Here is a 12,426-nt window from a genome sequence, read left to right on the forward strand (position 1 = left end):
GATGTCAAACGACACATGAATAAAAGACCTGCATATTTATCGCATAAGAACAACAAGCTGGAGACCTTTTCAGGGTGTCCCTCATCCTCTCTCCCAACACAGCTGGGATTGACTCGACACCCCGACCATGTATATGATTGAAAATCAGATATGGGTTTTTAGATAAGGAAGTTTGTAGGATATTATCACTGTCTTTGTCGGCTAAACTTTTCTTTTCATCCCAAAGCGTGCATTGTTAAGGAGCTCAGTCCCTACTGGTGTGCAGATGAATGTTGTCGTGGTCTTCTCCTGCATCGTCCTGCCAACAGGAACTCCCTCACTCTTCTCTCAGTTTCCTGCCATTGTTCGGCCGACTGCCACCAGGCGACGGCTCCTCCCAGAATCTGGGAAAATGGTGGGATATCAAAACGGCATTTCTCAGCCCAAGGAAAATGAAAATATTCAATAAATGTTAAATATTCTTTGAAGAGTTGATGTTGAATGAATGGTCCTGACACTGGTTGATTGTCAAAAAGGGCATTAATTCGGTCTTCGGGTGAATCTGTGATAAGATCTTAGTGTTTATTCTCGCGTGATGGGCAAAACGATCCGTTCTTTTCCGACGGTGCTTGAAGTGTTTATGCAAAGGTTGAGCTGAGGTGTGGTTGGAGGGGGGCACAGGAAGGAAAAGGAGTAGCTGGGAAAGCTCATCGAGGCTCCTCTGAGAACAAGAGACACCCTGGTCAGGATCTGGGCGTCGCTGCCAAGTCTTCCCAGGGTCGAAGGCTCCTGCTGCCTTGGTGAGGATGTGTCAGTACAACAACTGGCCAAACTCTTTCAAGAAACTCCGTTTGATTCTTGAAATTTCTCCGTCTGATATTAGACGATGGCTTCGTCTGTTCGTCTGTGACGAGTTCAACGTTGAACCAAAACAATTATTTTAACACCTGGTGATTGTCTTTTTCCGAAAGAATGAAAATAGCATCTGTGGCTAAAAATTCTGCTGGCTCTGGACAGATGTGTCCAAAGCCCGGGCGACAGGAAGTGAGGAGAGTGTTTAGTCTTTCAACGTGCACACAGAAAAAAGGTTGACCCAGAAACATGTGCTGGTTGAACTTTGGCTCTGGTCTTCCTACGACGACGCCTTCTTTCTCCCCTCACACTCCAGTCCTCACACTTTTTTTTTTTTTCTCACAACACTCACACGAGGAATGGAACATAATAATAATCCTTAATGTTTAAAAAGCCAATGTGTCTGAATTATTAAAGTGAAATAATGCGGTAAAGGAACGGCATTATTAGATTCAAGGTAGAATGATTAAAAAGACTGCTCATTGCCAGTATAGTACTATAGTTTATTCTTTCTATATATCGTAACTAGAAATATATTTTCAGATATATTAGAAAAATTAATTATTTAAGATTTTGTTGCATAATTGTTTTCACTTCTTCGTTCTTAAGAAGCGTGTTGGAGCCAATATTGTTGATAAATCTTTGTCGCCCTCTAGTGGAAACTCTCGTAGACATGCGTCCAACAAACAAACGTGTAGATTAGTCGTTGATAGGATTAGCACAGGGAATCTAGAGAGAAATTTATTTCACACATCCAACAAAAACACACACATATTTCAATTTACAGTCAAATGTTGAATTTACATATGAAATGTTATCAAGTACGACTAACTTTATAATAATTTAGGGTTAAAAATGAAATGCTATTTGATTCTTGCGAAAGAGCCTCTTCTGAAGATGTACTATAAAACAAATATTTGTATTTATTATACACACGTCGATGCTATAAATGCCTGATAAAGACTTCACTTTAGCACCATAGGTATTCATCAGGAACCATCTCTTTGCACTTCCATTATAGATGTATAAAGATGAATAAATTATGACAATGTCCTGGCCAAGGAGCGAGAATTTGGCACCACCCACAACATCTTTTAGTTTCTTATCAAAGTCCATCTCCTGCTGGTGAATTATGAGAAGCACACCGGCCCGATATCCAGACCAAACTCCTGATCCGCTTTCCCGACGTCAATGGGTGCCAGATCCACGATGGGCAGCCTGGTAGACTTCTGCGTCCTGTACTCAATCACCGTCTTGCTCCACTGATCCTTTGACTTCTGCTGGAGATAAAACAGTGTATTAAGTGGTTGTACTTGTGACTTTTTTTTAAGGTTTTCGTCACTCACCGCGCAGCCATCCTCGATCACTGTGTACTTCAAACGGTTGTTTCCTTGAGCTCTCAGCTCCTGACCGTTGGCGCCTCGCAGGATCATGGCTTTCTTTAAGTTGCTGCTCTTCCCGTCTTTGTAGGCCACACTGTTTCTGCAGTGGTAGGTGATGTTCTGGTGCGACTCGTTGGACAAAAGCTGCAGCAGCTTCATTTGGACTGCGGCTGCGCTCGCCTGCTCCTCGGTATTACCGTAGCGGAACTGAAAAGATTTTTAACAAATGTTATTGACTTACTGGGAACTCTCGGAAGTCAATGTGATGTTCATGAGATCAGTCCAGACCCAAATACTCCTTGTATTATAATCAATTTTTTTTTGAAGAGGATTAACTGGTTTGACTCCTGGCCTGTCTCTGCTGTAGATCCTTTTCTCTAAAACCAATGTTTCAAACTCAAGGTCAAATCCGGTACGCTGATTTATTTTATGTGGCTAAATCAGAATCAAAGTAGATGAACGTTCGTGTTAATGATGGTATTACTCTCAACAATATGTTACCCAGTCATCTTTTGATCCCATTAGCTTATTGATGTGTGTTAAAGATGTAGAGCGGATTAATTTAAATCGACAACGTGATATAATAGGATTTTTTTTTCAAAGTTGGGGGTTCTGTATACACATTCAAATGATGGTTTCAACCCGCCAAAAGGAGGTGAAGAACCCTGAAAAGCAGGAGACATAGAGACATAGTCCATTTCATGGATATTCGTCTTACTCATTTTTGCATTTCTTGTTGTTTATTTAGCTTGATTAAAGAGTGCAAAAATATGTTTACGAAAATATGTAGCGAAAATGTAGCTTTTTTGTTTTTTTACTCTTAATTTTCTTTGACTTGGTTAATCGCAATGTTGGTAAAATAAATAAATTAATTTGATAATTTTCCCAAATCTTTAAGCCCTAGTTACAAATATGAGTAAGTCATATGACTGATGCATTGCAATGTACAGATGTTTAAATCATATAGAAATTAAACTGACCTTAGCTCCTCCGTTCATATCAGCTACAAACCACACTGGCTTGTTGGCACTAGGACTTGACTTGGTCCACCAGGATTTGCGAGGAATGCTGTTGGGGTTTGCAGATATACATGTCTCTCCAAGGTCCATGTTGCAGAAAACCCTGATGGCGTCTTTTGGGCTCCCCTGGTTTGGATCAATCCAGTAGTCACCTGATCATAACAGATTGTATCTTTAATTATTGCCAAATAAATCTATATCACCATCGTCGCTATTAATAAAAAAAGAAAACACTCACCACTCCTCTTGCCCGGGTAGCACTGCTTGATGTCCTGGCATGTTTTTGCAGGATTCATTTTGCTGCCGTCAGGACTGCGGAGGTTTTGAAAGTTACCCCGAAGTGTCTTTAGCGAGGCCTGGACTCCTGTGTCTGGGATCTTGTTAGGTTGGGCCTCATCTCCGTTGAACTCTGGAGGCTGTGGAAGATCTGCTGAGAGCTCTCCCTTCATGAACTCCTCGCCCTCTGGAAGGCCCACATTCTCATAATCAGCTAGAGCCATAAAGAGATTGTCACCTCGGGCAGAAGGGGGTCCAGGGGGACCAGGTGGCCCTGGAGGACCAGGGTCTCCTAGAGGTCCCTGAAAAAAAAGTACAAAATATTCAAACAAAGTGGTTAAAAATCTGAGAAAACAGACACATCCCTCCATTCTAGGGATGTATTGCCAATCCAAATATGTTACACATACACCTCAAAGTTGGATGGTAAACACGATATAATTTAATTTAATTTAATTTAATTTAATTTAATTTAATTTAATTTAATATTTAAAAAAATATTATTATTATACAAGAAAAGAAAATAGTTTATAAAAATATAAGAATATTTTAAATAATAATGACCCTCACAATTATTTTAGTACCTTTTTTAGCATTTGAATATTTGATTGCTCAATCAAAAAGCATGTGGCACTAGAGTTCGAAACACACACAGCGCATTCAATAGATGTGAAGAAAAAAGCACTGTAGTGAAACTTCAAAATTTTTGAAAATCCTCAAGGAACACCATATTGATCTCACCTGTTCGCCTAGGTCTCCACTGCTTCCTCTACTTCCGGGAGCCCCTTGTGCTCCGGGGTGACCAGGATTTCCCTCTTTTCCAGGTGGGCCTGATACTCCTGGAGGACCCTTTGAAAAGGAAAAACATTTATGTAAATAACTACCCAAATAAAAAACAAAGATATGGTTGAAAGGATACTAACTCTTGGTCCAGCAGGTCCAACAATACCTCGGGATCCTGCCTCGCCTGCAGCTCCCTAGAACAGACAACATGTGACGCATGTCTTCCTTGTTTGTCGACTGCTTTTAAATGTCGTTCTTACAGTGTTTCCAGGCAAACCATGAAGTCCGGTGAAACCTCTGTGGCCCTTCTGGCCTTGTTCCCCTTGATCTCCATTGGCACCTTTTTCTCCCTCTGGTCCTTGAGGGCCCTACAAAAAGATGCCACACAATACAAAATAACTACTTGATGAACTGATACAATAAATCATTTGATTAATAAAGGGATGAACGTGTCAGTTGAGATAGTTTTACCACTTTTCCTCGTATTCCAGGTTGTCCAGTAGGGCCCGGGGAGCCTTTAGTGCCCTGAAGACCGTAACAATAAAGGTCACCAGATTGTTTTTTTACAGAATCATTATTATCCTTAAACCTCTTATTGGGTACCTACATGTTTGCCTTGCTTTCCAGGACCTCCTGTCACGCCCACAGAACCTTCTTCCCCAGGAGAACCAGCAGTACCAGCCATGCCCTCAACGCCAAGCTCACCTCTGTCGCCCTAGACCAACAACACCAGAGATTTCAGCACATGCAGTTTTATCTTATCAATGAGTAGGGCTGCGTGTCGAAGGAAGGTTATTTTATGGCCCCGACCCGAATCCTACGGTTGTACCAGGTATTGAAGGATGCTTTGTCTTTTGTTGCCAATTTTCAGTATCAATGCTAGATCATGTGTGGACTGATAAGTAACAAGGAAGGTGAACATCAGATTCATTTGTCACTTGTTAGCAAGTGTTCTTTTGCACAGATTTCCTTTGACAAAAGAGCTTGGAGTGAAAATGCACCAAGGCCCAAAAGTTTACCTCAAGATATACTATGTGAAATGGTAAAAATAATTGATCTTGAGAAAGAAAACAAATATTGTTCAGATACCGATTGCAAAATGAAGATATAGGTATCAGAACCCGTATAAAAAATTACCCAGCTCTATATATGTGACGTGTTTTATACTCACCCTTTCTCCGACAAGGCCGTCCTTTCCAGGAGGTCCATCTGCACCAGAAACTCCCTAAATAATGAGATGGAACCCAATTACTGAAAACTGAAATAATGTTTATACGTTAGACTCTCATATTTTGTATAGAATGTATCACCATAGAAAACACATTTTGTCTAATGTTGTAATTTGATTTTTAAAAAATCTAATGAAATATGATTTTATATTAGCTTGAAGAACGATAATACCAACCTCAGGCCCAGGATCTCCTCTTGGTCCCTTGGCTCCAGGCAAACCGACGCCACCTCCAGTTCCAGGTCCTCCCTGGGTTCCTGGAGTTCCGGCTTTTCCTGGTGGACCCTGGAGAAAAGATTACATTTTTTCTCTGAACTTCACAGGTGTCAGAATAACATTAAATAATGTCCTTCTTGTATAAATCAACATATTTTAGAAAGTTTGAAATGCATATACTCAATATTCCTAAACTAAATTATGCAAAATTGGAAAGATTGAAAAGAGAGCAGAGAGAAAAGCAGTTATTCTTATTTCTGCCCCTTAAGCTATTAATCTTTCTCTTGTTTTATAAATAAAATGTACAGGCAGAAAAGCTGCAATGGTGAAAAGGAGAATTTATCACATTTCAGTCACATTATAACAACACAGAAACAACCTTTTTAAAACATACAGATTGGGCCTTTAAAGTCTGAAAATTAGAGTTTAAATACTGACTCACATCCACACATCCCATTTTTCTTAAATATCTTATAGCTTGTAGCATAGGTTTGCTACTGTTTGTGTGCTTGTTTTCGCTTCTTTTTTTTATTACATGTGTGACACACTTACGGGAGGTCCAGATGGTCCAGCCAAGCCACTCTCTCCTCTGAGGCCTGGTGTTCCTACGACACCACGCTGTCCAGAAGTGCCGGCAGGTCCCGGAGGTCCATCTGGACCCTGAGTGAAGATGATGGTAGCTCATTATTGCACAAGTAACACAATCTAATGTTTTTTAAATTTAACTTACAGCTGGACCGTCCTCTCCTGAGTCACCTTTCTCTCCTGGGGTGCCGGCTTCACCTCGAGCACCACGTTCTCCTTGCCGCCCTTCTTTTCCATTCTCCCCTCTGATGCCAGGAGTTCCTGCCTTTCCTGGAGCGCCCATGGTTCCCTCAGCACCAACAGACCCCTTAAACAAGATTTTAAGATGAAATAGCCTGAAGGATATTTTTCTCTAAATCAGTCTCTAGTTCAAAACTTACAGTAGCTCCAGCAGGTCCAACTCCTCCAGGTAATCCAGGGAAACCAGCCGATCCCTGGGGAGTAAGTTAAGTTATTGTTGATAGTTTAGTTAAAACTAATTTGATGACAAGCCGACAGAAGTATCACAACCCCAAAACTGCCAGTCTAAGACAACTTGAAATGGCCATGTGGACATGAATTACATATAGTCCACATATAGTTGGTCCCATAACCATATTACAATTTGGTGCAACATTATAATTGGTCCCCCCACAATAAATCTGATAAAAGTGTTCCCTTTTTTGAAGGAAACTGAATGGGAAAGGCTCTGTTATGTGTTTGTTAAACTCACTGTTGGACCCTGAGTCCCTCTTGCTCCTTTCAGTCCAGTAACACCAACTGGCCCCTAAAAAAAAAAGCAAATAACTCATGGAAATGTATAAATACCAGCAAGACATTTCATTTTGTTCTCATTTGAATCTTTTACAAGTGATTTCAAATAGGGTTTCTTAATGTTCATGTTTAAATACCTGTGTACCAGTTATTCCAGCGATTCCCTGTGGTCCAGGTGCTCCTGCTTCTCCCTTCATTCCTGTTTCCCCTATATCCCCTTTGGACCCAGGCTGGCCCTCAGATCCCTAATAAGGAAAAGGCAAGTTGCAATTATTGACTTTACTCTTCATCACTTACGTTGGGGAATTTGTAGACTTACAGCAGTCCCAGGGAACCCGACCGGGCCAGTTGATCCAGATTGTCCAGTGGATCCCTGTCAAGCATATACAGTACATACAGGTTAAAAACTAACCATGTTAACACTAAGGTATAAATATATTTAATTCTGTTCAATTTACTCACAGGGACTCCTCTCGTCCCCCGGCGGCCAGTAGGTCCTGCAGGTCCAGAATCACCCTGTGTTAGGGAACAATTGGTCAATGCATGGAGGGGTAATTTAGAGTTTTTTGTGACGTGAAACACATTCAGTGAAGTATGTTATTATTGAAATAAAATATTTGTGTAAATGAAACAACAAAGGCTCACTTTCTCCCCGTTGGGTCCCACAGAGCCAGCAGGACCAACACCACCAGCAATACCCTAAAGTGATAAAAAAAAAAAAACAGATTGAGTTCAAATACCATTTCCTAATTTTGTTTTTCAATGATCTGTCAATTCATCTGCTGAAACTAACCCGTGCACCATCAGCTCCTGCGTTCCCTTCCATTCCTGCTTCTCCTGAAGAACCCTATGAACCCACATTCCTTATCAGTGTCTCTGCAACACCATGATATTGTGAAGTTTGATGAACTTACGGCATCTCCCTTTGGACCTGGAACCCCTTGGATTCCTCTTTCTCCGGGCATCCCCATCAGACCCGGTCCACCTCCCTCTCCAGTAGTGCCCTTAGACCCTGTGCCACCCTTAAATGCACAATAACATAGTAAGCTAAAACAATAATATGTGATTTTACTGTAATTATACCTTTTGTCCATCTGGTCCTGGTCCACCTGGACTACCTTTCGGTCCTTGAAGCCCGTTTGACCCAACTTCACCTCTTTCACCTGGAGGACCTCTCTCTCCCTATACCAGCCAGACAATTAAAGACACATTTTAACCTCAAAACAAAACTAGCACATTGGGTTCAAAGGTGTGCCAGGACTTACCCTTGGACCTGTTGAACCAGCGTCTCCCCCTTCTCCTGCAAGACCCTGTATGAAACGAGAAGAATTATAAAGTATATTCATGACTCTCAGCTGCTAATATTCTAAGGTCATGCATGAATGAACTTCTTATGAATCCTATTAATGAGAATCTTTATTGAATTTTAAATTATGTCGATTAAAAGGGTAGATAAAAAAAACAATTAAGCCAAATAATTCAACCAAACAGGGATATTTTTCAAGAAAATCCACTGTATGGACCTGATGGATAAATATCTGTTTTGTCTTGTCAATTACCCGTCATTTCTCTTCTTACCTACTCTAGACTCTGGTTGTCAGTGTAGTGATAAGCTCACCTCAATACCAGGTTTTCCAGATTCACCTGGAGGACCAGGAGTTCCAGGCAAACCCTAAAATGCACAACCAATAAAAAATATGTTTTATCAAGTGTCTTTCCTCAAATTGCAAATACACTTTTTTTTAATGTGTCCACACAAACCTGGAAACCATGCACCCCCTGTGGTCCTTGCTCTCCTCTCTTTCCAGCGAGACCCTGGAGAAAGAAAGCAGATTGTCATCCATTTTGAAGTTTACATGACGTTCGTATTGACGTTGATTCTTACAGCTGGACCAGGTGGACCAGCGGCGCCTTCCTCTCCGTCTTTTCCATTCACTCCCTGTTGAGAAAACATCATGTTTTTAAAATTGAAATGGTCTTCTCCTTCTGAGTAAAGACCACATACCCTTTGACCTGATGCTCCAGGGGTTCCTGCTTCTCCAATTTTACCTCCATCTCCCTATACATGTATATTAAAAGGTGATCCGTTATGTACATATTTGACCTCTACCAACAATGTGTGATATCATGGATACTGACTGCCAAGCCTTTGGGTCCAGGTAAGCCCATGGGTCCTGCTCCTCCTCGCCCTCCATTCGTGCCCGCTGGTCCAGGTTTCCCATCGTCTCCAGAAGAACCCTATCCAGGCCAGTAATCTTATTAGATGATAACTATTGTGGGTGGGATTGACTTTGTGAAGTAATGTTTAGATACCATTGGTCCTTGTTTTCCTTCTGCTCCCTGAGAACCTAAAGGCCCTGCCAAACCCTGTGGAAGAAAGAACCATCAAATCCCTTATCACGAATTGGGCCTTATGCATCCAACACAACACCAAATATATGAACCAAACATAAACGCCCTATTGTCTCACCCTAGCTCCAGTTATTCCATTTTCACCTCCACGTCCAACGTCTCCAGTTAATCCTTTTGCCCCTGATGAGCCCTGTACTCCTCTTTCACCCTGAGCACCCTGATTTAGTTATACACAAAATATTATTAATTATACACAACAATTGAAAGGATCACAATGAGGCTAATCGCAGCTTTTACTCACTTTCAGACCGGGTAACCCATCCGAACCAGGAAAACCTCTGTTTCCAGGGGCACCCTGAAAGAAGAACAGTTTTCATTCTGTGCCTTGTTTTCTTGATTAAATAACTTATTTTTCTACTTATATTTTTGCTCATTCATTTGCTCATGATTTCAGAAGTATTATATATTGGCTCACTGTCTCTCCGGCAGGTCCTTGGTCGCCTTGTGAACCAGCATCGCCACGGGGTCCACGTTTTCCATCATCCCCCATAGGTCCAATCAGACCTGGAGCACCATGGTCACCCTTAAAAACACGTACAATTAAGACGTAAAGAACTGCCCAATAGAAACATGATTACAGTTTTAATTATATAACAAAACCAATACTATCCTCGATGATCCATACATTGAAATGTTACTCACTCTTTCTCCTTTGTGGCCGCCTTCTCCCTTGAATCCAGGAATTCCACCATCACCCTGTGCGGAGACAAGCATAACACGTTTTTAATCATTTATACAGGCATGTGTATCACTAATATTTTAATATTTGGGAGAACATTTTTAAAAATACCAATTGTCCTTTGGCACCAGGTGATCCTGTCACTCCCTGAGGGCCTGGTGGACCAGCAGGGCCAAGTAGACCTGATGGACCCTGGATGCCTCCAAGACCCTGAGAATAATAATAACATTATTCATTAATTCATTGAGGTCTATCCCCATGAAGTCGGCAATAATCTGGGGACACTTACTGATTGTCCACGGGGACCTGGCCCTCCATCAAGTCCTTCAGCTCCCTGTAAATATGAAATGTCAATAAAAATTATTTTAATCAAAAATAAAAAAAAAGATTATGCTTGCCTGCTTTCCAGTGCGACCTGCTGGCCCAACATGACCCACATCTCCCCTGGGTCCCTGTTGGCCTGGGCCACCCCTCGAGCCCGTGGGGCCTGCTTCACCCTACACACAACCCACATTTACTACTAACGTTCAACACTTTTAATATGTGATTAAAGTGACGTCACCTTCATTCCTGGGCTCCCAGGAAAACCAGCAATACCAGGAATTCCCAGAGGACCCTGCCATTTAAATAAATTGCATGTTTATCCAACTTCTATTAGCTTACTAGCATACAAGCACTTACTTGAGGTCCTGGTTTACCAGCATGACCAGATGCACCGCGTTTGCCCTTTAATAAATCATTCATAAATCATTTAACAGTCATTTAAAAATAAAAACTTGGAATTGGAATTCTGTACTTACAACCGGGCCAGTTTGACCCATTCTTCCTCTTTCTCCTGCTTGACCCGCTGGCCCCTGTGAGTAAATGAGCCTGGATCAGTGTCTTGTCTTATTAATCTATCAAATAACTCTGTTTGGTTCCTCTTACCTGAGGACCAGGAGCCCCCATTGAACCATGAGTACCTGATGAACCCTGAAAGCAAAATGTGTGATTAAATGACTAAGTATTGTGTTTTGTTGGTAGATGACATGAAGATCTATCTCTCTTTAGTTCTTCATTATTTTGGGCACTATCACATTGTTATACCTTAGTACCAACTGCACCAGGCTCTCCTTTTGGTCCTGCAAGTCCTCCCAAACCCTGTTGATACATAACGCGTTTTAATGACAACCAATAAGATGTGAAATATGTTCCTTCTGACATACCTTGTGTCCTTTAAGTCCAGGTCGACCCGGTAGTCCTGGAAATCCTCTTGCGCCCTGATGGAGTTTTAAGTAGCTTCTTAGTCATAGTCAGAATATATGATGCACAAAAATAGACTAAATGTATCCAATAAGACCGAGAAAATGTTTAAATTGATCGTAGACTATTTAAAGGACTGATTGGTTACCATTGATCCAGCATATCCTGGTTCTCCGGAAGCACCGGCAGGTCCTGCTTCTCCCTAAACAAACAAGTTTGGTTCAGTGAAGAGGTAAGAACTCTGAAGGAACATACTTGAACCAACTGTTTGGATTTGTTTATAATGGACTATACAAGTTAAGGTTTTTAGGTACTCACATCTGGTCCAGGTTTCCCGGTTGGCCCATCTGGTCCTCGATGACCTGGTTCTCCCTGAACCACAAACATACAATTACAACAAGTTGTTTTTTTTCAGTTCATTGAAAACTTATAGAAGCAGACGTTTTCTCACCAGTGGTCCAGGATCTCCAGCCTCTCCATGAATACCCTGAATACCACTTGGACCCTCAAGAAGGATAGATAGACTTAATATACCATATTGTGTTTGCTTAAAGGCCATTTTTGTCTGCTACAAGTTAAGCTAGCATTTTACCACAGGATAAAACTTACTGGTGGTCCCGACTGGCCAGGTGGACCTCTTGGTCCCACTTCACCCTGGGAATGTTGTAAATCATAAGTAAAATATTTTTTGTTTTTGCCTTTATATTAGACTTACCCTTGTCTGTGAAACCATCCCAGCCAAATTGGCAGACTTTTCATTGAACCCTAGCGCCATCTGTGATACCAGCTGGTTCTAAAGTCAGGCAAAGAAGAACATTGGTATAAAAAATATAACTTTACAATTTAACCGACTTTACTACTCACCCCAGGTGTGGGCTGACCAGGTGGACCTGGCTCTCCTGGATTTCCTGGAATACCTGGTTCTCCATCAAAGCCTGGAGGGCCTTTGAATCCCTGCACAATTGCAGATTATTATAAAAGCATATCTACAATGCACTTAAACATAAGTCTTAAATAATA

General features: G+C 41.4%; 1 protein-coding gene across 1 annotated transcript; it reads right to left on the bottom strand.

The window, feature by feature from the left end:
• Nucleotides 1-1,930: 1,930 nt before the first annotated feature.
• LOC148079778 (uncharacterized) lies at nt 1,931-11,568 on the bottom strand. Its single transcript, XM_087792371.1, has 42 exons — nt 11,555-11,568; nt 11,370-11,423; nt 11,251-11,304; nt 11,092-11,136; nt 10,965-11,018; nt 10,846-10,890; nt 10,580-10,661; nt 10,454-10,498; nt 10,276-10,374; nt 10,128-10,181; nt 9,901-10,008; nt 9,727-9,780; nt 9,544-9,642; nt 9,387-9,440; nt 9,213-9,311; nt 9,079-9,132; nt 8,959-9,012; nt 8,835-8,888; nt 8,692-8,745; nt 8,339-8,383; nt 8,157-8,255; nt 7,988-8,095; nt 7,867-7,920; nt 7,719-7,772; nt 7,536-7,589; nt 7,393-7,446; nt 7,211-7,318; nt 7,033-7,086; nt 6,701-6,754; nt 6,466-6,627; nt 6,288-6,395; nt 5,697-5,804; nt 5,463-5,516; nt 4,899-5,006; nt 4,763-4,816; nt 4,552-4,659; nt 4,432-4,485; nt 4,250-4,357; nt 3,471-3,810; nt 3,194-3,384; nt 2,178-2,420; nt 1,931-2,108 (listed from the first exon to the last, which is right to left on the bottom strand). Exons 1-42 carry the CDS (start codon nt 11,566-11,568, stop codon nt 1,962-1,964), a joined length of 3,645 nt encoding a protein of 1,214 aa, XP_087648497.1. The 3' UTR covers nt 1,931-1,961.
• Nucleotides 11,569-12,426: the final 858 nt, after the last annotated feature.

The sequence above is a fragment of the Callionymus lyra genome, chromosome 5 (genome assembly GCF_982586985.1).
Source record: "Callionymus lyra chromosome 5, fCalLyr1.hap1.1, whole genome shotgun sequence".
In the NCBI taxonomy this organism is placed as follows: Eukaryota; Metazoa; Chordata; class Actinopteri; order Syngnathiformes; family Callionymidae; genus Callionymus; species Callionymus lyra.